Source organism: Notechis scutatus, chromosome 3, assembly GCF_049901735.1.
Source record: "Notechis scutatus isolate UNSWTSFEM ecotype Mainland chromosome 3, rNotScu1.2, whole genome shotgun sequence".
NCBI classification, from domain to species: Eukaryota; Metazoa; Chordata; class Lepidosauria; order Squamata; family Elapidae; genus Notechis; species Notechis scutatus.
In genome coordinates, this window is record NC_142011.1 from 136878182 (window position 1) to 136904640 (window position 26459).

Below are 26459 nucleotides of genomic sequence, written 5' to 3' on the forward strand. Positions count from 1 at the left end.
TGGAAGCACAAAACAATTTGTAAACCAACCGGCACACTGTATGTACACCTATGGAAGACAGCTTGATGTTTTATGTTTTTTTTTTGTTTATGTTTGTTTTTAAAAACCAATAAAAAAAATTTAAAAAAGAGTTGTGATATATCTTAGTTAATTTTAGAAAGCTTGAATAATACAAGTTTATATTTGTAATCACATTAAAATTTTAAATAAAAATAAAATAACTTGTTTGGGCCTAAACACCAAGAACAGCAGAGTCTTCCTGAAGAAGAATCAGCTTGCTTACATTAATCTTAAACTTGATTTTTCAGGTTGCCTCAACTTATTGAAATTGTTGGTAAAATCAATGTAGCTTCAACAGCATGTGTTCATGAATTCTCAAGGTTTTTCTGGCGACTTTGCCGAACATTTGGAAAAATTTTCACCAATACAAAGGTATAATCTTATCATGGTTTTACCTAATGTTTCCTTATCTATTAATAATCTTTTCTTGTTAATTATGCTCTTTCTATTGTAGCATGTAGACCTTAAATGCTTTTGTTTTACCACCATTAGAAAATGTGTATGCCAGCACATTTTTCCACTGTACTGTGCAATTATCCATTTAAACACAAAGTAGGTAATTAAAATCCAATAGATGCAATTTGCCAGAAAGTTTAGATTGTCAGATTAGGTTACACTAATTGAAATGCATATTAAGGCATCAATACTCTACCTACTAAACAACCTTGGTGAAAGAGGCTCACATATCATTTAGATAAAAGATAGGGAATTTTTCAATGGTTTCCATTCTTATCCAGATCTTTGAGGAAAGGCAGAATAATTTCTCCCTTGCAGGGATAGCTTTTCAAAAAGCTATGCTTGCCAAATATTTCAGTACATGGTACTAGTACATGGTACTAAAATAGCAGTAGCAGCTGAACAAATGTTCTTAAAATTTTCTGAATGTGATTGCCTATGATTTCATATGTTACTGTAACGCTTCACTTCTAAAAGCAATAATCAGTAACAGAAAACATTTTTCTATTTTCCTCTTGCTAGTTTTGAATCAGGTTGCAGAGAAAACTGTTTTTCTATAAACAAAGTTTGGAGGTAAAATTCCATTAGAAGAAAATGTATGCAGCTTAGGGTTGAATTGTGGAGTCCTTGAGGCTCTCTGACCTTGATGTTTGCTTGCGGATGTTTCATTCCTCAATTTATTTTCCTTTTCCTAGTTTTGAACCCGGTTGCAGAGAAAATTGTTTCTCTAAAAACAAAGTTGTAGACATAATACTTTGGAGATAAAATACCATTAGAAGAAAATATATGTAGCTCAGGGTTCTCTGACTCTGATGTTTGCTTGCAGATGTTTCATTCCTCAACTACGTAACATCAGTGTAGTAGCTTGCCCTGTCAGTGTTGGTAAATATATGGTTTTCTCCTAGATAGGTCCTGATTAGAGTATTATGTTCTGCTTCATTCTTTGTTTTATATTAATACCTGCTTATCTCAAAGTTGGCTGCTGAAAAGAATGTATTCTGGTCTTTTTATTGTTTCTTTTGTATGATATGTAAATATGGTTAATTTCTATGTGTCTAATGATGGCTGATTTATCAAAACCTGGAGGGCAAACTACTGTATGTAGACAAGGAGCAAATGCCAAACTTACTTGCATTGAAGATGTCACCTAGTTGGGAAATGAAATATCTGCTAGCAAACAGCCAAGCTCAAAGAGCAGCAAAGATTCCACAGAAACATTTTTTTTCTGTGCAATATAACATAACCAATGCTACATCTAGGTCAGTGATGGCGAACCTATGGCACACGTGCCGGAAGTGGCATGCAGAGCCATCTCTCCGGGTACGCCAGCCGTTGCCTGTTGTTCTTCCGGGTTCTGGTGTGCACATGCACACTGGCCAGCTGGTCTTCGCACACACGGGAGAACCAGGGAACTGCTCTTCCGGTTTCCGGCACTCCCACACACGCATGCTGCAAAGCTGCTATGTAGAATTCTACGCATAAAAGCTTCTAGGCAACCCCAAAAGCTACATTCAATTGAAGCTCTCATGGAAGCTTAGTTGTGTAAATCTATACTCAAAGACTTCCTGCAATCAGTTTTTGGCTAATGTTACAGCATGATGTGTAAAACGGAGAGGCTGATGATCCTGTTAACAGTGTGAGTTCTATACATTCTGTTTGTATCACAGACTGTCAAAAAAAAGTATCCTTTCCCTATTAAACAAAATGGTGACGGGTTGAATTTTTTATATCCTTAAATTTATTAATAGCGCTGTTACTTACAAATTAGCTTTTCCAACTAATATCTTACCTGTACATATCAGCCATTGTCTTCCAAGATTTAAATAACAATGGCTCAGGTAAAATAGCAAATGTTTTTGAAAAACCATTTCCAAATGAATAACTGTTAATTTCTAGGTCAAAAAAATGAAAAAGACAAATATAAAATAAAATGTGTTTCATTTTTCTAGAGCCTTTCTTCCAGTGTCCTTAATTAATGCTTAATTAATGTATGAGGGAAATATAGATACAAATATTTTAAAGGATTCCTTAAGCAATCTTATTTAACATCCAATGATTACATTATGCTTTACAATTTTGAAGAAAAGTAAAGTGGTGGCTTTGATTTCTGTTCCATGTTTTAGGTAAAACCACAATTCCAGGAAATTTTACGGCTATCTGAGGAGAACATTGGTAGGTATATTTTTCCTATAAATTTGTTCTTAAATGCTTAATTGGAAAGAAATATCAAGACCATTTTATAAATAAGATTTTGAAACATAATTCAACTTATTTTTAAAAAGTAAAGTATAACTAAGTGCCTGAAAGAACTTTGAAAAAAGTTATTGTTTTAATATATAAAAAAAGAAAAAGTAACAAATATATCAAAACATACTACATAGAGGAAACATTTCATTATAAATCCTTTATTTCATGGGTTGAGGTCATATTGATCAGTCATTTCATTGCTTTGATAAAGAGCCACTTCATCAACAAGAAGGGAAGTATAGCAGGGGTGAGATGTACCCCTGCTATATTCTCCCTCGAGCCGCTCGGAGCATCCAGAGACTGGGATGTGCTTCCGAGTCCTCTTCATGCAGGCTGAGCTTTAGATGAGGAAACGCTCCGCCCTCACGTGACATCGCGGAGCGCCTCCCCAGTCTTTTGCTCAGCCTCGAAGAGTCAGGCTGTGTGTTAGAGAGCTCCTTGGCTGATCGCAGATTTCCTTCCTATTACACTTTCTGATAAGGTTTGCCTTCTTTCTCCTCCTGCGCAAAGGGTCTGGACTTCAGGGACAATTTTCCTCGTCCCTGAGACGCTGCGGGCTCGCAGCGCGTTTAGCGCTACCCCCCATCCTTATCAGATCGCATCGCTGCCTCCGCGTTGCCTCGTGGCACGCGTTGTTTTTCTTTCATTTACTGCTGGATTCCCCCCACCCCAAACGCCGACCGGGAGGGTTATTGCCCCTAAGGCCCTAGGCGTGCCGAGCTGACCGGCAAAGCCCTCCTTTTCCGTCCCGGCGCTCCCCGACGGTTCAGCTCGCGGTCGCCATTTTGGCTCCGCCGTGGTCGGGCGCCTTTTTCTGATTCTAGCTGCGGTGAATTAGAGCCCCAGGCCTTGGGTCAGAGCTTTGCTGCCCATTTCTTTCTACCTGGCTCGCTCTTTTATCTTAGTTGGCCTCCCGCAGTCCGTTTCGGGCGAAGTTGCAGCCCCCTCCGGTTTTGTTTTCTCTTGTCTGGAGGCCTGCTGCCAGAGGCCTCTTCTACCATAGGCCTCAGGCGTTTATTTGACTGATCCGGCCTGTACTGAGATTCCAGTTACTGCTACTGTTCGAGAATAAAAGGAATATATTTGAAAAATAATAATAATAATAATAATTTCTGTTTTTTTGTACAGTAATAATTTTTTTTCATAGATATATAGACATTTACGGATAACCTGTATATATATTGCGTGCAAAAAAAAAAAAAAAAAAAAAAGAGAAAAAGATAAAAAGATAAAAAGAACAAACAAAAAGAAATCAAAGGAATTACAAATAGAGTATCTATTTTTTCCTGTACATACTATATTGTTCAGATACCTCACTGTTATCTCTGTACACTACAAATTCCAAAAGGGGAGAGGGCCAGCTTCACCTTCATCCGGCCTCATCCAGGCCTATTCTGGGCGCAGCCAACCGCCTTTGCTAGTATTGTTACCTAACATGGCAGACGACAATCCATCTAAACGTCCTTCTTTGAAGGCTAAAGCAAAGTCCCACTACTTGCGCAGGCAGGACAAGGAACCTAAGGGCTCCAGACAGGACAAGGAACCTTCCAAGTCAGCGCACAACGTGACGCCTTGAGGCGCCACAAAGCGTTAGAAAAAGAGTTCGACCGGCGCTCAAGGGAGTCCCGCCGGAGACGCCTATACCTCCTCCTCCTCCAACCCCTTCTACCTCTGCTCTACCTCTCCCCTCAGACCCTTCTTCCCTACCTAGGCGCAGTTCGCTTCAGGGTCTTCCGACCCCCGGACCTCCGACCAGACGGACCCCGAAGCCACCTTTACACCCGCCGCTGGTCTGCGCCAGGATGAACCCTCTACCTCCGAGGTTCCACTCACATCAAGGCTTGGATGGAATCAGCCATCCGCCAGGGCATAGCAGAGGCACTACAACACGTGTCCAGATCAGGTTTCTCTCCCGAGCCTCTGAACACGATTCGTTATCACTCAGATCCCTTCCACAACCGGTCCCCCAACTGATCAGGTACTCTCTCAGAGGGATAGCCCTCCACCGGTTGGGGCCCAGATGGAGGAGGAAGGGGACTTTGGGGATTTCAGGGAGGAGGAAGAGGATTCCCGGATGGATCCTCCCGCTATAGTGAACCCCTCTTAGAGGCTGACATCATGGAGGGGGAGATGTCGGAGGACGAGGGTCCTTCCCCCGACCAACCCACCTTTGGGGGCTGTTCAAACCACATATGTTCAAGTCCCTCCTCCTTAAGGCCAAGAATGTATCTGGCCTTCTTCCCCAGTCCCCTGCTGAACCCCCCAATCCAAGAGGGCCCAGAAGACTCCATTTTCACCCAACCAGTGGTGGAAGCCGAGGTCATCCCATCCCCTCCCATCTTCGTAGATCTGGTTGCAAAGCAACTTACCTCCTCAGGGACACCTCCTGCTCCATCTAGCCAAGACAAGAGATTCTTCAATCTCGATGCGGCTCTGTCTAACCTTCTGAATATCCCGGAGGTTGATGACCCCATTGTGGGTCTAGCTTCTTCCTCTACCCCTAGTGAGGCCCTAGAGGCCTTAAAGCCTGAGGACAGGCGGGCGGAGCTGGCGCTGCGTAGGGCCCACCTATCTGACGCCTGGGCCATTAAATCGCCTACGGCCGCCTCATTTTTCACCAGGTCTTCCATCCGCTGGCTACGTCAGCTCAAGGACCACATCCCTGCTTCCAATCTGAGAGCTCACCAGGATATAGCGGTTAGTGGCTGCAGCCGAGTTCTCGGCTGACGCCACTTACCAGTCGGTAAAATTTTCTTCCAGAGCCATCTCGTCGCACGTTTCGGCTCGCCGCATGCTATGGCTCAAACACTGGCAGGCGGACGTAAAGAATAAGGTCAAGCTGGCCACTGCTCCCATTACGGGAGACAAACTGTTTGGCCCAGCTTTGGAACCACTGCTGGTCGGGCCGCAGTAAGAGAAAGTATTTGCCTCCCTTTTTCGAAGATCGGAGACCAGGGGCCCCAGCCCTTTCGGAGGAGCTTCCCCCGCCCTTCTACCAACCCCCTTCCGCCCAGATACCCTAGACCTCCTTCCTTCCGGTCCCAGGACCGCTCGGACCCGGGTGATAGAACCAGACGCGGTGGCGGCTACAAGAGACCATTCTGGGATCGGGAGGAAGGCCCTACCGTAGAAGGTAGATCCTCTTCCTCCTCCCCATTGGCGGCCGCCTCAGCCACTTCGCCGCCCAATGGGACATATCCACCTCCGATGCATGGGTTAGGGACACAATCAGGTTTGGTCTCGCCCTGGAGTTCAGGTCCGCCCCCTGATTGTTTTATCCCATCCCCTCCTCAAGGGATCCCTCCAAACGGGCTCTAATGGATGCAGCCATCCATCATCTTCTTGACATCCAGGCCATTCAACCTGTCCCTCCGGCCCAGAAGGGAAAGGGTTTTACTCCCATCTCTTTGTGGTGCCCAAACACTCTGGGGTTGGAGAGCCATCCTAGACTTGAAACGGCTCAACCGTCACCTCATCCAGCGTAGATTCAAGATGCACACCTTGCAATCAATTCTCTTAGGCACCAGGCGGGGAGACTGGTTATCTTCCATAGATCTGTCGGAGGCATACCTCCACATTCCAATCAGGCCCTCCCATTACAAATTCCTCAGGTTCTGCCATAATAACCTTCATTATCAATACGTGGCCCTACCTTTCGGTCTGGCTTCGCCCCGGACCTTCACCAAGGTCCTGGCGGCCCTGGCGGCCCATCTCAGGACCGTTCCCGTCCGCCTCCACTGCTACTTGACGATATTCTTATTCTCTCCCGTCCAAATCCCAGGCAGTCAGGGATACCAGGGTCACCCTCTCCGCCTTACGGGCACACGGTTTTCTAGTCAATTGGCAAAAGAGCCAACTTACCCCTTCTACTCGAATTAACCACTTGGGGGCCATAATTGATTCGGTGTCACAGAGAGTTTTCCTCTCCGGAGAGGTTCCTTAGCATTCAAGCCCTGGTCAATCAGATCAGGCGTTCAAGGAGGGTGGCCTTGTTGGACCTCTCTAAATTGTTGGGCAAAATGGTATCATGCATCTCCATTATTCCCTGGGCTCGCTCTACACAGCAGATCCCTCCAATGGTTCCTGCTCCCGTTCCAACGATCCGGAAGAAGCAACTCGAGGGTCAAGGTCAGGGTCCCTCCAAAGGTCCTCACGCTCTTCTCTGGTGGACCAATCCCGCCATCAACAGAGGCCACCTATTCGCGGAACCTCAACGACTCACCGTCATACGGACGCAAGCCTATCCGGTTGGGGCGCTCATCTCGACTCGATCTCTGCACAGGGCAAATGGTCGCTGACCGAGCAGGGGTGCAGCATCAATTGGCTAGAGCTTCACGCCGTCCTTCTGGCCCCTGCGCAGCTTTCCTCAGATCCGCAATCATCACGTTCTCGTGCTCACGGACAACGTCACGGCCAAGGCCCATATCAACAAGCAAGGGGCACCCAGTCCATCCAGCTAATGAGGGAAGCCGAGCGCCTTTGCCGCTGGGCAGAATCCAACCTCCTATCTTTAAAAGCCGAACACATCTCTGGAGTAGACAATACTCAGGCGGACTGGCTGAGCAGGGCCACGGTGGACCAGGCGGAATGGCGTCTCCATCCATCCCTTTTCGAGGAAGCGTCCAGAATATTCGGCCTTCCGGTGGTGGACCTCTTCGCTTCCCCGACCAACACTCAGCTTCCACGGTTCTTCTCCCGGTATCCGTCTCACAGGTCGGAGAATTACAACGCTCTGCGTTGCCCATGGCCCCCAGGGCTCCTATATGCCTTCCCTCCGCTCCGTTAGTTCCCAGAGTAGTTCAAAAACTCATTCAGGAGAGGGCAGAACTTCTCCTGGTGGCTCCCTATTGGCCCAGGCGACCATGGTTTGCGGATCTCCGCATCTTATCAGTAGCGCCCCCATGGAGGATCCCCCGGACAAGGTCTCCTCTCTCAGGGGCCCTTTCTGCATCCGAGCCTCAATGGCTCCAGTTAGCCGTCTGGAGGTTGAGCGGATCCGTCTGACTTCTGAGAATCTTTCAACTCAAGTCATCGACACTATTTTGGCACGCCAGGCGCCCTTCCACCACACGAATTTATGATGCCACTTGGAAAGGGTTCTGCAAGTGGTGTAGCGGGTCTCAGGTTAATCCTCTCTCCCTCGGTGGCACAGATCCTGGAATTTCTTCAGGAGGGTCTTCGCAAGGGGCTCGCACCTAACACCCTGAGACGGCAAGTTTCTGCTCTCTCAACCGTGGTCTCCTGCGATAACTACGGTTCCCTTTCTCACCACCCCAGGGTTAGATCTTTCCTTAGGGCGCCACCAACCTGTGCCCTCCTACCGCTCACAGGTTCCCACATGGGACCTCAACAAGGTCCTCGTTTCTCTTACACGTCCCCGTTCGAGCCTTTGAGGGAGTCATCCCTGCAGTTTCTCACCTTCAAGGTAGTTTTTCTAGTAGCTATTACTTCTGCTCGTCGAGTTTAGGAATTAGCAGCTCTGTCAGTCAGGAGCGATCTGTGCGTGTTCCACGCAGACCGGGTGGTCCTTCGTCCCGACCCTACCTTTCTACCCAAAGTTAACTCTCCCTTCCATAGGTCACAGGAACTGATTTTACCAAATTTCTGCCCCAGGCCCTCCAGGGGCAGGGAGGTCCTCTGGCACACCCTAGATGTTAGAAGGGCCTTGCGTATTTATATTAAGCGCACTCAATCCATGCGAAGGTCGGAATCCCTCTTCCTATCCTTTCAACCCAGGTCAATGGGGCTTAAGGTTTCCCCTTCCACCATCAGTCGCTGGATCAGGGCTACTATTGCGAGGTGCTACCTTTCCCATTCTCTGCCCGCTCCGGGTGGGATAACCGCCCATTCCACCAGAAGTGCAGCCACCTCGGCGGCCTGGGCCACACAAGCCCCCATCGCTGACATTTGTCGGGCAGCCACCTGGTCCTCTCCGTCCCGTTTATCAGACATTATAAAATAGATACGTACGCCTCAGCGGAGGCCTCTTTGGCCGACGGGTCTTACAGAGGGTCATCAGTGATCCGGAGGGGCCTTCGGGCCAGACGGAGTCCCACCCGTAGGACAGCCCAGCTTTGGTATGTCCCAGTCTCTGGATGCTCCGAGCGGCTCGAGGAGAATGGGCGTTGGTTCTTACCTGATACGCCCCTTCTCGGCGAGCCGCAAGAGCATCCAGCCCCACCCTAATTTCTCCGTCTGGTGGGGGCTCTTTCTTCAGCCAAGGAGCCAATAGTAGATTAGAAAGAATCAATAACCTCTCTTCTCGTTATCGCAAAAACTGGGGAGGCGCTCCGCGATGTCACGTGAGGGGCGGAGCGTTTCCTCATCTAAAGCTCAGCCTGCATGAAGAGGACTCGGAAGCACATCCCAGTCTCTGGATGCTCCTTGCGGCTCGCCGAGAAGGGGCGTATCAGGTAAGAACCAACGCCCATTTTTATTATCAGTTCTGTGGGCGTGGCCATGTGACTGTGTGGACATGACTCCTTTTTTGCAGCAGCAGCACCCCACCCCACCCCAGTGCTCTTTTGGAGGGCGGAGCTGGCGTCATGACAATACGGCATGCGATCTTGGAGGTCTGAGATCACTGCCGATATCTTTGATCCTAGACGGTCCTATTGGATCTAAACCGTCCCGAAGAGACGGTGAAAGTGAAGAGCGCATCCTGCCGATCCCAGGGACACCGCAAAGTCCCTGGTAGATTCAGGAGAAGCTCTTCTTGCCAGTGGCAAAGAGGCAGCCATTAAAGCTGTTGAAGTTGGGACAGCTCCGAAACGGAAGAGAATAGAAAGAGAGAGTGTGCCGGTTTGGTGAGAACTTTTTTTTTATTCTAAGATCTGAAATGACACCCTAAGGAAAAGAAAGAATCTGTAAAAGTCTTGACAGAAGTGATTAAGCGGCGATTTTAAACGGGGATGTCAAAGTAACGTTTTGTTTTGTTTTTTCTCATTGCTGGATTTTCTATGCACGATCTTGTATTTTGAAACTGGACTGGTTTTTTCGTTTACATCTATTTTCTTTTTTCTCCTTTTTGATTTTGTAATATTTTAGGCTAGAGGCTCCCTTTAGTTATTTCTTTTTTAAAAATATCTTTTTCTTTTTTTTTATTAATTCTTATTATATCTTACTCGGAAAAGTAGGGGGAAAGTGAGAGCTAAGAAACTTTGTAACACTGCCAACTAGAGGCTTGAAAATATTTTATTTCCCTGTGAGCAGACAAAGCTGAGAAAGAAAGACTCTTTTTCAAGGACATTGCTATTTGATAAGATAGAGGGAAGAGCATGGAAGAGTATTATTGCAGGTGCTCTTCTGGGTTTCTATCAACTGCTGGAGTCTGGTGTTGAAATCTTGGGGGGGGGAAGGTGATAAGTTTTTGAAGAGAGCTATAATAAGAGCCTTGGATAATTAAACAAAGTGCAGTGTGCCCTTTTTACTTTTTCTAAGTTGTGCTATCCCTCCTCACCAGCTTTATTGTATTTCATTTTATCTTTTTCTCTTGTAATAACTATATGGGTTTTTGGCTTCATTGGAGCTTGTCTTTGTTTTTCTTTTTTTCTTTGAAAGTCCAATCTCTACGTTTGCTTTTTATTTTAAAGGGAAAGCCTTAAAAGCCTTTTTTTTCCTTTCCTGTATTTTTGTTTTTTCATCTACCTTTCTGGTTTATTTTCATGCACTCTTTTCTATTTGAGACCTTTCAATTGGATTAACATGTTGAAGAACCTGAAGAATTTTTCCTTTTCCTTTTTTTTTCTTTTTTTTCCCTTAAGACTTTTTCTTCATCTAACTATTGATTGGATTAAGGTATACAAGAACCTGAAGAAATTTTGTCCTCCTTTTTTTTTTCTTTTTTTTAAAATCATTATTACTGGACTTCTTTTTTCTACTATTTTTATTTTGAACTATAATTGGTTACTTCACAATTGGATTAAGGTTTAGAAGAACCTGAAGATTTTGAATTGCTTAAAATGAGTAGGAAATTTACAGCTCCTGGTTCTTCAACGTCTACTTCTTCCTCTCCACCATCCAGAGGACAATGTTCAATACAGACAATGTTAAAGCAAGAAAAAGAACAAGAAAAAGTGACTCTTCAGATAATTATGCAAGGAATTCAAAATATTCAAGCAAGATCAGAGAATATTGAAAAGAGAATAGAGAACACTGAACAAAGAACAGAGAACATTGAACAAAGAACAGGGAAAACCGATGGAAAAAGTGGAGAACATCCAACAAATGATGTTGAAGTATGATGAGAGATTCCAAAAAATTGAAGAAGAAGATAAACAAAGAGATAAGAAGATTGGAGATATTGATAATAGATTAACGGTGGTTGAACAAGATAAAAGTGGTATGTTGAGATGGGAAGCCAAAAACAGGAAAAAAGGACAAAACAGCTTGGAAATAACTCAAGAGAAGATGATGGATGGAATAGATGAGGTTTATCGAGTTTTCACAAGATATGCGATGAGAAATAGCTTACCAAGAGAAGTTCACATTAGATTTACAAAGAAAGCCATTAAGACGCAAATATTGCAAGTGGCAAAAGAGAAAACATTGAAATATAAAGACAAGGAGATTGTGGTCTTGAAACAAATACCCAGAAGAGTGAGAGAGAAGAGAAGAGAATATTGATTCTTGACTAAAATGCTACTTAAAAAAGAGGTGAATTATAGATGGCTGATTCCAGAAGGTTTAATGTTCACATGGCAAGAACAGAGACACAGAACTGACTCAATTGAGAAAGCGGAATTATTTTATACAGAATTTTTTGGAGGGAAAGAGGAAGAGGCAGAAAAAGAGATCTCACTAATTGAATTTCAAGAAGACTGCCAAATGGTGACTGAAAAAGAAGAAGGTGCAGTAGGTGGAAAGGTGGAAGCCAAAGAACAACGTGAACTAAGATCTACGAGAGCTGCTAAACCTAACTATAAAATATAACCATGGAAGAGAAAAAAATTGATTACAATTAATATAAATGGACTTAACTCAGCCGTTAAAAGAAGGAAAACCTTTCACAAATTAGAGAAATTAAAATTTGATATAATTATAATAAAAACAATATGAACAATTGTTGGTACAGCCAAAATTAGGGAAAATATTTACTTCCTTGACACAATGTAAGAAAAGAGGAGTGGTTTTATATATTAAAGAGACCACCCCAGCAAAATTGATTTATACCGATGATGGTGGAAGAATACTAATGGTGGAAATAATGGACAATAATATGAAAACACTCCTGATTGCAATTTATGCTCCGAATGACAGACAAGAAGAATTCTACAAAAAAATTACATAAGAAAATAATCGAACTGGACTATGCTAATATAGTTATGATGGGAGATTTTAATGGAATTGTAGACAATAAATTGGACTATACAGCACAGAAAACAATAAAGCAAAACAGAAAGACTCTCCCTAAATCTTTTTTTAAAATGGTAGATGAAATAAACTTAAAAGATACATGTAGAGAAAGAAATGCTAAAACTAAACAATACACCTTCTATTCAAATAGACACTTATCATGGTCCAGAATAGATATGATATGGATGTCAACAGAATTAATAACTAATATTCAAGAAATAAATATTGAAACAAGTACTTGGGCAGATCACAATCCAATGACAATTAAATGGAAAGGACAAAAAAGAAGATCTAGATGGACGTTAAATAATACTATTTTAAAGGAAAAAGACTTCACACAGTGGATGGAGAAAGAATTGGCTTTTTTCTTTAGAGAAAACAAAAGAGAAGACACATCAATTCAGAATGTATGGGATACAATGAAGGCATATGTTAGAGGCTTGATAATAGACTATACAAGGAAAAGGAATACTATGAAAAGACTAGCCTCTAAGGCCTTAGAGGATGAGCATAAAAGACTTCAAAAAGAGCTACAGAAAATGCCACAGAAAAAGGACATCAAGCTAAAAATGGATATAATTAAACACAAAATGGGTCAAATAGAAAAAGAAGAATTAGCACAGAAAATTAGAAGGTGCTAAACAGAACTACTTTGAAGACGCAAACAAACCAGGTAGATGGTTAGCATACAAATTGAGAAAGGAGAAAGAATCAAGGAAAATATTGCAATTAATAGATGATCAAGGCCAAGTTTGCCATGGTAGTAAAGAGAAGAAGGAAATCATTCGAGACTTCTATGGGAAATTATATACGCAAGAGAATATTGATGAGGAAAGAGTTAAACAGTACTTACAGAATGCTAATTTACCTCAGATACCTAAAGAGACTGAAAAAATGTTAGAAAGCAATATAACGATGATGGAGTTAACTGAAGCACTCAAGAAGCACAATAATGGAAAGGCACCAGGCCCAGATGGACTTCCGGCAGAATTTTATAAAACATTACAAGAATAATTGAATCTTCCATTGCTAGAAGTTATGAATGAAGTTATGTTAAGAAGAAGATACCTAAATCATGGTCAGAAGCCTATATTACACTTATTCCAAAAGAGGAGGACGACCCATTACAAATTAAGAACTATAGACCCATTTCTCTACTAAATGCAGATTATAAAATTTTTGCTTCAATATTGGCAGAAAGACTTAAAAATATTTAAATAATTTTATCCATCCTGATCAAAATGGATATCTGCCAAAGAGACAAATTAAAGACAATATGAGAGTAATCTTGGATACCATGGAATACTACGAGGCACATCCTGAAAAACAAATGCCTCTGATATTTCTAGATGCACAGAAGGCATTTGATAATGTGAATTGGCGATTCATGTTATTACTGTTGGAACAGATGGGTTTTGCTAGAAAATTTATTCAAGCAATAGAAGCTATATACTATAAGCAAACGGCAAAGGTAATGATAGAGGGAGAACTGACAGACTCTATCAATATAAGTAAAGGAATAAGACAAGGGTGCCCACTATCACCTTTGTTGTTTGTGTTAACTTTGGAAGTGCTAAACAGAAATATTAGAGATGAAAAGAATATAAAAGGAATGAAAATCAAAAAGGAAGAATTTAAGCTGCAAGCATTTGCAGATGATCTGGTTTTCATCTTAGAAGACCCTTTAGAAACAGCATCAAAATTGATAGAAAAGATAGAGACATATGGAAAGGTGGCTGGTTTGAAAATAAATAAAGATAAGACAAAGATCTTGACAAAGAATATGCTATTAAGACAAAAGGAAGAACTGGCAGACCTATTGAAAATTCAGGTCACGAATTAGATCAAGTACTTGGGGATATATTTGACAGCAAGATGTAGTACATTAAAAGAGAATAATTATATCAAACTTAAACAGCAGATAGCGCTAGATCTGACAAAATGGGAAAATTTACAACTGTCACTAATAGGGAGAATTTTAACAATCAAGATGAATATATTACCCAGAATTTTATATTTTTTTCAAACAATTCCAATTAGGCTTGGAAAAGACTACTTTGAAGATCTAAATAAAATTGTGTTGAAATATATATGGCAAGGTAAGAAAGCGAGAATAAAGTTGAAACTTTTGCAAGATGCTAGAATTAGAGGAGGATTTGGTTTGCCTAATTGGGAGTTGTACTATCAAGCTACAAATCTGATGTGGGTTAAGGAATGGATAACACTAAGAAATACTAGATGGTTGACATTAGAAGGACATGATTTGTTGTTGGGGTAGCATGCTTTTTTATGGTATAAAGGAACTAAAACACGGGTATTTTAGAAGACATTATATACGGGAGTCTCTGTGGTTAAATTGGGAGAAGATTAAAAGACAATGTTATTTGAAAATTCCAGTCTGGTTATCGACTGTTGAAGCATTTTCTTATCCTATAATATACAAAAAGGAACAAACAGTTAGATATGGTGAAATATTGAATGAAAAGGGTGAACTCAAATCTGTACAAAAACTAGAGGAACAAGGTATAAAGATGAATTGGTTTTCATATGCGCAAATACATTCAAGGTATGATAAAGATTCTAAAATGGAAGGTTTCTATGATAAGTTGACTGATTTAGATAAGATTTTGACAGGTACTGATGAAAAGGTGATAAATGTGTATCAACTTGAGCACCATAAATAACTTCTAGACTTTTATTTCTTAATTTCAGATGCTGCAGCAGGGAATGGAGTACTAACAAAAGCCACAGTTCCTATTTACGCAACAGGTGTACTTACATGTTATATCCAGGTAAAACCTGTTCTTCAATTATGAAATTATGGGAAAGACATGGAAAAGACAATAATTATCTATTTAAAACTTCTAAATAAAAAAGTCATTAAGTCAAAGAATACTTCCGCTTTTCCTTAGATCCTAAATTATATTACTTTCCAAAGTGTATAGAAAGAAATTTCAACCTTCCTTCTATGGCTACTTCTGAATAAAATTTTTCCTCTATTTTTTTGCCTTTATTAACCTTGCACACTCCATCTCACCTATCAAAAATGTCAACTCTAAATGTCAAGAGATTTTGGGTGGTGGGGCGGTGAATGCAGATGACTGGAATAGAAAACTTGTTATTTTCTAATAGGGACTTCATTTCTTTAAAAAATATACAATGTTATTACCACCAAAGTCCTTTCCCCTTCTAATTCAAGGGAAAAAACCTTGAAAACTTATATTTAACTTTTTATCATGCAAAGTTAGATTTCACCAGTACTCCAATAAAGTATCACTATTTTCAGTATTATAAAATGAATGCATTAATATTTTCAGTATTCCTTTTAGTAAAAGGAACAGAATTAGATCAAGCCATTAGTTATACAAGCATACAATAATCCCTGTTTGTTTAATTGTGAACTTTGGAATTTGATATAAGCTGCAGGGAGGGTTCGATCATTATTTCATATTTTCATTTTAATAGAGAAGTGGCCAAATCCGTATACAATTTCAAAACTTAACTAAAAATTAAGGTTGGCTAGAATGACAAATATAGCAGAAGAATCTAAGTCAAAATGAAGTATTCAGTATTGTAGGAATATGCCTTGAGAAAGAACAGTAGATGCATAAGTATTGTTGTTCATAGCATGTAGTAGTTGCTAGTTTGCATGCATTGTACATGTTTTCACACTTTAAGGATATAGTTACTATAATCTATATTTATTTAACTGATGATTCAGTAAAAATACTGATTTCATTGGTTGTGGTTCTCTGACTAATGATTTGGTATTACATGACAGGGAATAGACATCCTATCCCATTTTAGAACAAAGTGCTGAGAGTCAGGACAGTATCTCCTGATCAAAGGGCACAGTTGAGCCATGGGTCCCAAAATATTAATAGGTTTCCTATAGTTAAAATCTTAATATGGTCCAGTTCTTGATAATATGACACAAAATTTAAATTTATGTTTTTAAACCTTTACTTTCAGGAAGAAGATCGCAAGCTGTTAGTAGGGTTTTTAGAAGATGTCATGACTATGCTTTCATTATCTCACGCTCCCCTTGATAGCCTAAAAGCATCTTTTGTGGAATTAGGGTAATGTATATTCTTGAAACTGGTATAAAGGGGCAATTGTTTACATACAACTTCAGATATAAGAATTTAATATCAAAGATTTTGGAATTCTGTTCTTAAACATTTGCATTATAGCATTATAAAGCTATAATCTATGTGTCTACGGGACAGGAATGCTGTTACGTTTTGTGACATTTTTCCATCAAAAAATGGCAGAGTGTCTTACAGTCTTTAGTGCTCTGACATACAGTAGCAATATTATCAGATTATCTTGTAATTAGTTGGAGAAAAAGCTTATATGTTAGCTTCAGAACCATAATAAACCAATTTGATAATTAGTACAAATATATATTTTAATTTAAAAAGATACTGAAAATATTGTTGGAAATTTGCAGTGTCAGATCAGCCTGCTACATGACACCAATATTTGAACTCTCCTTGTTCATGTAGTCCATACAGTATACATCTAGTCCTCAACTTACAACCACAATTGAACCCAAAATTTTTGTTGCTAAGTGAGAACATTTGTTAAGTGAGTTTTGCCCCATTTTACGGGTTTTGTTGGCACAGTAGTTAAGTGAATCACTGGAATTGTTAAGTGGGTAACAGGTTTGTTAAGTGAATCTAGCTTCCTCATTGAGTTTGCTTGTCAGCAAAAGATGATCACATAAGCCAGGGACACTGCAACCATCATAAATGTGAACCAGCTGTCAAGCATCCAAATATAAATCACATGACCATGGGAATGCTGCAGTGGTCATAAGTGTGAAAAATGGTCATGTCATTTTTTTCAGTGTCATTGTAACTTCGAACTGTCACTGAGTGAACTGTTGTAAGTCAAGAACTATCCGTAAATGGTAACATTTGGGATAGTCAAATGTTTGCTCTAAAGTGCTCCTACTCTAAAAATATACTTTTGGGGATAAATGTGGTTAAACATGAATAACTGCAGGCACTTTGCTTTTGTTCAGACTGATTCAGGTTAGCTGAGAAATTTGAGAAAATATTTGAGGAGAGAAGGAAAGTGCAAAATAAGTGGAGTTGTTTGAAAGCAAATTACAATTTATAGCTCAGATCTTATTGTTTTGTGTTCTCAGGGCAAACCCAGCATACCATGAATTGCTGCTAACTGTATTATGGTACGGAGTTGTCCATACTTCAGCACTTGTTCGATGTACAGCTGCCAGAATGTTCGAGGTAAGTGTTTATTAAACATATTTTAGATATTACTAATTCTATTCCCTCCAGAAATATTGGTTACCCTTCCCTGTGCCTATCACCATTTAATTCCTTTTTTCTCAAAGACTCTAGATGTGAGACAGAGGTGTAGCCTTACAGTCAAGAGGATATGGTATGGGGCTTCAGAATACATCAATTTTTAAAGAGGATACCAGTTATGTTAAAAAATATTGTCAGGGAAAATAATAATTTATCTGATCTAATATATTTAGATTCCTAAAAGTACATTTTAATATTATACGCTGTTCTAAAGTATTTTAAAGTAGTTGTGGACTGTGTGATGGAGCAGGATGTTAATCCTATAGTTTGAAATGAATTTTTCATCATTGATTTCTTTTTCTAAAGTATTGCTATGTTACATGTGTTTGTGAAACATTTCAGGGGAACAGGCCAAATTAGATTTTTATTTCCGACCTGAATTGGTGCATTGCTTGCTTAAAAATTTCTGTTAGCTCTGAGAAATCATTTCAGTGTTCAAACCAGCCATCAATTGTAAATACCTTGTGAATTGGACAGTAGCTATAAAAATGTACAATTGCTTCTAATGATAACATCTGAAATTGCCTGTATTGTGATTAAAAATAAATATTAAATAAGGAAAAGAACAGCATTCTTTTCTTGTTTTGCTTGATATTGCTGGTAGCCAGAACTGAAAGAAAGGGGGTTAAAAAAAAATTCACGTATGGTTCCTGATCTAACCATGCAGCAAACTGTTCAAGCTGCAAAATGGAGATACTAGTTTTCAGCTTTGTATCAGATTATCCACTTGTTACTCCTCAGTTTTTACCAATGTCACTTTAGTAGTACCTTGAAAATTCTAATGGGAAGATAAGGCCATGCCTTTAATGAATAGATATGACTGTTTGGAGCATTTTCATGTTTTAAAATAAATCTTTTTACCCTGACCAATACATATGGGGCCATCTTGGCCATTTTCCCTACAGGCACAAAGATCTTAATTTTAAGAATTTATAGCAATACAGTTCAAGATAAGAAATTAAATAGAAATGTTAGCAATGTGTTGCTTGCACATAAGAGGCTTCTAAAGGCCATTTAAATCTTAAAAAATATTGCAAGTGACAAAGCATATAAGGTTAAAAACAGGATTTATTTTGTTTTGCCACATATTTTTCTCATAATAAGTTGACCTCATTTGAGAGTATTGGGAACTCAACCTTTACTTGAATTGTATTTATGTTTTCAAATACACCCAGAGGCTAGTCTGTATTATAATTTTGTGAGACTCTTTCCTCACCTAACCTTCTTTTTTTAATGACAATTGTCGAATGGAGAAAATGGCTAAATGTGCCAATAAATTTTTCTAGTTTACTTTTTTTTAAATTGTGCTATAAGTGCTAATTCCTATGCCAGATGTATTTCTTTTTATAATTCAGCTGAAATAGCAACAATATACATCTATAATTAGCTCTAATATGGTTATATAAAGGTTTAATTGGGTAGTGACAAAGTGCAAGTATTTGATGTTGGTCTAAACTAACATGCTGTTTTTGACTTAGTTTTCCGTTTTGCTCTGTATGTTTGTGTGTGCTTGCATGTCATGCATTAATATTAAATTGAACATAATCTTGAGTGCTGTCTGTTGATCTAAATTTGATCCTGGTTTGAACACTATCCATGCACAGTAAGGACATCAACTTGAATCTCTGTTGTAGTACATAAGTTAAAACCATGGGTGGGCATTGATTCTCTATTACCTATTACCTGCTGAGTTTAAAGTTTTGCAGGACTAAGTAGCTCATTATCTGGTATAGCCAGGCATTTATAATTTTATGCAAGAGTACTGATTCAAGTTCTATTAATGTAAATTAATTATACTTTTAGTTACTAGATATCCTGAAATTGTACTCTTGTTTTTTAAATTAAAATATGTTAATGTTCTACACAAATGTTATAATATAAAAGCAAAAACTGTACAAGACTGAAGTCAGCCCACCCCTGGTTTATAACAAGACAAGTAATCATTGTGGCTTTCTATCAATAAATCCTACTGTTATATCTTAAAATCAAAATATGTTCTAAAATGAGAATCTAGGGTCTCATTATCTTCTTATTATTAGCTCAAGCTTCTTTTTTATGTTCTTTTTATCTTAGGTATACATGCACTAAGTAATTAAAAGCCATGGTTAGGATTAAAAACTTTTATTTTTTAAAAAAAGCTGATGAAATACTCTTAATGATTAGAAATCAGAATCGTGCATTGTTTGGATTTCCAATAAAATGTTTCCCAACCTCCTATCCTTTACAATTATACCTTACAGAATCCCTGACGCTATAGACATTCTTCATACAGAAACACAGACAATTAAAATCAAGGTTATACACTTTTTCAGAGCAGGATGGTTTGCTTCTGGGATTAAAATATTCCAACACACCTGAGTTTGCTGAGTCAGGTTTTCATGCTCAAATGCCAGCCCCAGGCCAACCCTAACAGAATTTGTTGCCATTTTCTACATGTTTACCGACATGTTTATCTTTTAATAGTGACATTAGAGCTCAGTTTATGCTCACAAATCACAAGAACTGTTTTGGAGTTCTTAGTTATCTGTTCTTCATATGGAATCAGGGTTTGTTTGTTTTTTCATTTAACATTCACATTCCTATGTTTGACACATTCCTATGTTTCAGAATAACTCAATTTCTTTTGTGGAGCTATAGCAAGGTAGCCATAATGGACCTTTATAAACTTCAAACATTACTTTAAAATGTAAACACTAATATTCAGGATACTGTCAGGATCTTTTGTTGTCTTAACAGCTCTGTAGTTGGTCACTGTTGCCTGCTTGGACCACTTAACACTTTCATCTTGCCTTCTGCCTAGTTATATTAAAAGAGCACTTTAGCGTAGCTGTACTTGCTTCTAATTTTGGTTTGCCTTTTGTGTTTCTCTTCCTCTTGGTTACGCTGTTCTTCCCATGATATTGTGCTCACTTTTTCTGCGCATCACCTGTGATAAACCCCTCTGCTCTGCCCACTCAGCTGTTGGTGAAGGGGGTACATGAAACTCTGGTAGCTCAGAGAGTGGTTCCTGCTCTCATTACTCTCTCCAGTGACCCTGAAATGTAAGTTTCCCCAACTGTCTTCTACAACTAGCTCCCTCTTACAACTTGTCAAGAAATAAACCACCAGAATGCATTTGTTAATATTCAACTATTTTTTTTAAAAAAATTACTAAGTATTAAATATACTCAATATCTTTAACAACTAAAAGACTTAAGTACTTTATTCTTACAAGCAAGCTCAAACTTATTCGAAATTCTAACTAGTAAAATAGTTGGAAGAATAATGCAACCTTAAATCCTTAATTCTTTCTGAAACAAAACTATTATAACTTTTATAGTTAAATAATAAAGTGTCTGAATATGTTTCAGATGTTATCATACTGCTGTTTGTTTCTTCCATGCTGAAGAGGGATGCTAATTTCACTAATACATGACTGCCAGTAAATGTTAAAGCATGAGAAGAGTCCTTACTTATTTTAATGCCCCGTGTGGGTGACTAAACTTAGAAAGACTGGTGATTCTGCCTGCCCATCCTCAGTCACAGCTAACTTAGTTATCCTTCCAGTTTAAAACCATTTTTATTGCATGTTGACTGGTTTACAGCTGACTCTTCGAGGCATGCGTGAAGCCTTAGTTGACAAGCGGGTTGCTCCGGCCCTTGTTACCTTGTCCAGTGATCCTGAATTGTGAGTTTCTGAATGTGACCTTGAATTAATCTTTCTGTGTCTTTCTATTTTTTTTAATTTTGATACTACTTCCTGGTCTAATTCCTGTCACTGCTAGCAATTAATACCTTAATGGAGTTTCAAAATTAGTATTCTATTTTTAATTAAACATTTATTTTACTGTTAAGAGCCGAGTATCTGTTTTGCTTTGTTTTGCTCCTAGCTCTGTAAGAATAGCCACAATTCCTGCTTTTGGGACCATCATGGAAACAGTCACTCAGAGAGAGGTAAGATTTCTGTGTGTTGTACTAGGATATTCACAGTTTGTAATCACTAACTATTTGAACTCTGTTAAAAAGAAGAATGTTTTCAAAATATCTGGATTGGTTAAAGTTTTAATTAAAATGAGCAACTTTTCATTCCAGAAAGTTATTTACAACAATGTGCAGTACAGGTACTCTTTGTTTTGCAACCACAATTTGCCATGGCAAAGTGATTGCTAAATGGTTGCTTACAATCCTACTTCAGCTCATAAATGCAAAAATTAGTCATAAAGTTATTTTTTTATCACTGTTGTAACTGCAAATGTTCACAGTACAATTCAGTACATTCAGAAGCAAAGATGGAAAACTGGCTGCATGTGGCCATAAAACCCTTAAGCAAGAAGTAGCTGTATACATGCAGTTTTATCCCACTGATGGAGACACAATCAAGATAGCAAGGTCCTTGTCTCCATTTTGCCATACACCAAAGAGATTTTGTCTTTATCTTCTTTTGCCTATACTCAGCACCCATCACATAATTCGCCTCCTCATACTTCAGCTCTTGATAGAATCCCTCTAAGTTGTAAATGGAGTACATAATTAAAAAGGGGGAAATTATATGTGATGATGATTTCATGTACTCTAATCTTCATCCCAATCACACTCTGCATTGTTCACAAACAGTTTGGTGGCCTGCTTGGAGCAGTAAGTATTCATTTAATTAGCTGATTTCTATAGTCACCCATCTTGCATATCAACTTTGGGCAGCTACCAACACATTAAAAGCAATAAAAAGCAGGAGCAAAAGTATAAAAACCTTTAATGGTCATAAACCCAATTAACAATAATACCATGCTCTTAAGTACATCTTGGGCTTCAGGGCTTGCTGAAAGCCAGCAGGGTTGAAACAAATCTAATCCTCATGGGAATGTTGTTCCATGCCCACATTTCAGACTTAGTGGGATAACTAGAACTAATGAGGGACATATAAATAATCCATCCCCATGCCATGAAGGGTGACTACCAGCATTTTGAATTCCAACCACAAACCCTGCAAGCTGGTGCAGCTTATGGAGCAGAAGTGTAACATGGCATATCAATGCCTATAGCTCCCTAAACTGCCACATTCTGGACCAGTTATAGCTTCTCAATAATCTTCAAGGACAGCCCCATGTAGAAAACATTGCAATAATCCATTCAGGAGGTGACTAGGGCATGAGCGACCATGAAAGTCCAGGAAAGAGTTCCCTCCTGGCTATGGCTATCACTTGCCCTTCAAATAGGACTCCTGGGTTCATGAGGACCCGAGACCCCCCATTGTATACTAGTTCTGTTTGATATTGTACAGCTACATTCAGAAGCAAAGATGGAAAACTGGCTGCATGTGGCCATAAAACCCAAAGTCACTTAAGTCATGCTAGGATTGAGCTGAAGCTTATTCTTTACTAAACGTAGTCACCGAACCGGTAGTAACACCCGTTGAATCCCACCCCTGGTGCAAACTCCTTGCTATCTGGTCATTTTTTCAAATCTTGTTTTCATGATAAAAAGATTAGCCTATGTATAATAGTTATTAAAATCTTGAAATAGTAAAGAAAGGGCACCAAATTCTGACATTGCAAATAAATGAAAATAAAAAATATTGTAATTATTACTGCATGTGTCCAGAATTGCTGTTGTGCTTTTTCAAAGCCACTCTTTATATTCAGGTTTATAGGCTAATAATATACATAATATAGAAGGGAAAAATAGAACGACCAAAGAATATGAACTTCCAGCCTATTTTTGATAAAGTTAACTTGGAAGAGAGAGACTTCTTTTAAATGCTCTGCCGTATTATGCAGTCGAGGAGGATGGTAGAGCATGGTTACATAGACTATAGTTTTTATATCTTAAATTTCATTTCATAACATGCTCAGCAAAAAAATCATTGAATGGGAAGCCCATATTTTCAAAAACTTGCGAATTAACAAATAAAGCTGTTTCTAATGGTGAAAAAATATAGCAGAGTTTGCATTTGTATAATTTCAGACTGTTCCTTATTTTCTAAAATAACATAGTAGAGGAAATGGAACTGAACATTTGTACTGAGTCATAGCTGTGTGCTGAATAAGTAGTAATAGGTTATTTTAAATACACATTTGTACTATGGAGTTAATTACATATTGATGTTTTGTTGGGGTTAATGGAATCTAGAACTTTGAAAATGGGCATTCAAGAGACTTTATTCAGCATCATTTTTTTAAAGTGCATACATTTTAGAGAAGGATTTTCTACAAAGGAGATGTTGAGGATGAGTTTTGATTAAGAGATAAAAGTATTAATGTTAGGATTTTTTGTAACAAATCTGATAATGTTAAAGTCAAGTAACAAGTAAAATGTTAAAAGTGAAAAGTTTTAACAAGTAAAATATTAAAAGTTATTTACTTTTGAGTGTTATTAATTTTTGCTTATTTCTCCAATAAAGTTTTCATATCTTATAAATTATGTTTACTTTTAAGCTTTTGGAAAGAGTCAAAATGCAGTTGGCCTCTTTCCTGGAAGATCCCCAATACCAAGACCAACACTCTCTACACACAGAAATAATAAAAACCTTTGGAAGAGTCGGTCCAAATGCTGAGCCAAGATTTAGAGATGAATGTGAGTTTGAATAACAAACATAAAGACATCTGTTTTTCAGTTTGTGAACAATTATAGTTTATGCTTTCACACTTTGGTAATGTTATTATCATTTTTTTCCAAATATTCCTCTTTCCAGTTGTTCTTCCACATTTGCATAAACTTGCCTTGGTTAATAACCAGCAATCCGCAGACTCAAAACGACTGGACATAGCTACGCATCTCTTTGAAGCCTATAGCGCACTCTCCTGCTGTTGTATCCTTATTTGATTTGAAATTATAATTTGATATTTGTACAAACTATTGAAAAAAAGTCCCGTCTCTTCACAAATTGTAATATTGAGTGTAATGTTTCCATCAGGTTTTGCTGAGAATATTAAAAGCAGACAAATTAAACAGCTTTTATGAATGAAGGCAAATATATGTGTCCCAAGATAATGTTGCAGGATCCAATCTGGGTCAGTCACTGGGACCAGAGGTTTTGTCTTCCGAGCTTTCGGACTCATGCTGGAGCCCATCCTCAGGGAACTTTCTAGCAGAGTATTAAACAACTTTTAATAATTGCACAAAAACACCTACATTGCAGTAGCAAAAATAAGAGTTCTTCCCTTTAGAGTCAAAAATGGTACACAGGCTCTTCTGAATGGAGATACTTTTCCACTTTCTGAAACTGATCCATTTGAAAACTAAGGACATTCTTAACTGTCCCACCCAATAGTTGAAAATCTTGAAGAGCCAAGAATTTGTACTCCATAGCCTCCTTGGCTCTTTGTGACATCAAAAAAGCTGTTGTCCCTTTCTGGCAGAATGTTGTATTTCTAAACTTCAGCTGAGTACAAACTGTGACCAGCATTTTATGGATATTGATTTTGAATGCATACTGTCATTGAGGTCTTTTCACACATATAGATCAAAGACCAATGATGCCATAGTGCTTTAAGAGTTCAGTGAAAGTAAGCTCAGTTTCATCTCTTCCTTTGGAGCTAGAGGGAGAGGCAGCTATTAGAGATAATCTCCCAACTCATCCCTCTTCCTGTCACTAGGATCCTTCTCTCCCTCTAGGAAACCAAGCTCGTATAGTTTTCTGCTAAGCAGAGTCTTTTCTTTCCATCAATAAAAAGCTATTGCCATGAAATGAAAGGCAGACTACAGTATGATTTTTGCTGCTTCCGCGTTGGCTGGCTGGAAAGACCTATGGCTGGCTGAGATAAGTAGCCTTCACTGACATTCAGAATGGTGCTTGGCATTTGGATAAGAAAGTTACAGGCTTAGTGAGGAAGTGTCCAAGACTATAAAAGTCTTGAGTATAGAAATGCAACTTTAAGAAAAGTAAATTAAAAAAGAAAGAATAACTTGTGTTAAAAAAATAAATTACACCATATCAATATTGTTCAAGTGAACTCTGTAGTTTCAGAAGGTAGATATAAGAATGTAAGCCATCTTTTTTTTAGTGGACTCTTAACAATAAGTGATATAGATTCTCCCTTCTTCCCTACTGTGCCCAAAGTGTACTCTGGATAAGAGAAAAAACACAAGTGACCGAAGTTTGAGCTATACTCCCAGTAATAGAAAGAGAGAAAGAAATGATAAAGATTGTGGAATAGAGTTGCAATATTGTCTAAAATCTGAGGTAAAGAAGCTCAGCAGGTTGAATTAAGAAATTGGTTGAAAACATTTTAGTTATTCTTTAATTGCAGTATTTTAACTAATATTTAAAAGAATATGCGTAAGAAATCATATCTTACAGTCCTTTTAAATTATCTCTATATTATATGACTGCCATACATTCTACGTGGAATTATTTTATTTACGGAATTTTATTATTTTTTTATTTTTGAAAATTTATTTGGGTTTTCATAAAAACAAAATACAAATAAAACATCCTTTTTGAAAATAGCATGGTCCCAGGTTATCACTTCTTCATACAGACACTAAACTCAATTTCATGCTCATTTTTAGATTCTATTCCATATCTTATTACCATTTTATATTTTCTACATAGTTTTTCCCCTCTTTTAATTTTTTCAACTTTATTTTAATTATCTCAATTCAAATCATATTTATACTTTTGTCTGTCCTGTTTCAATTTCATATTATATTTTCTTATTAAACAAATTTTTCCCTGTAGTTACCAATTGAAGTATGACACCTTTATATCTTTTAATTTTATCCATTCAAACTCTTATTTAAGCTTCAATGTATACCTTTAAGATTATAGCATTCAATATAATACATAACTTCCAGTCGAATTCTGCTTGATACATTCTTAAAATACACACTATATTCTTTAAAAGAAAATATATATATATAAATTATATACCAAAGATCCATATATATATGTAAATAAAGCACACATTCCATTCCAATTCAATTCTATCATTAATATTCATTAAAATCTTAACATCTTTAACATTTCTTTTCAATTAAATATCATACTTCCTTGGGAACACTTATGAACTTTCCATAGTTAATTCTTTT

At 38.5% G+C, this 26459-nt stretch overlaps 1 protein-coding gene across 6 annotated transcripts in view; it reads left to right on the top strand.

Annotated features, from left to right (window-relative positions):
- Positions 1-26459, top strand: part of RELCH (RAB11 binding and LisH domain, coiled-coil and HEAT repeat containing) — an 80361-nt gene that overhangs the window by 47680 nt on the left and 6222 nt on the right. For 2 of the 6 annotated variants that reach the window (XR_015748777.1, XR_015748778.1), the window contains 10 exons: positions 309-432; positions 2640-2688; positions 14830-14909; positions 16090-16196; positions 17273-17372; positions 20412-20494; positions 21038-21120; positions 21323-21386; positions 23864-24002; positions 24121-24237. Coding sequence is in view for 4 of the 6 variants with exons in the window: in XM_087961196.1 (XP_087817322.1) it covers positions 309-432; positions 2640-2688; positions 14830-14909; positions 16090-16196; positions 17273-17372; positions 20412-20494; positions 21323-21386; positions 23864-24002; positions 24121-24237 (863 nt within the window). In the remaining 2 variants the exon portion in view is untranslated. The remainder of the gene's footprint in view (positions 1-308; positions 433-2639; positions 2689-14829; positions 14910-16089; positions 16197-17272; positions 17373-20411; positions 20495-21037; positions 21121-21322; positions 21387-23863; positions 24003-24120; positions 24238-26459) is intronic. The other 4 variants (XM_087961196.1, XM_087961198.1, XM_087961197.1 and 1 more) reach the window with 2 other exon arrangements.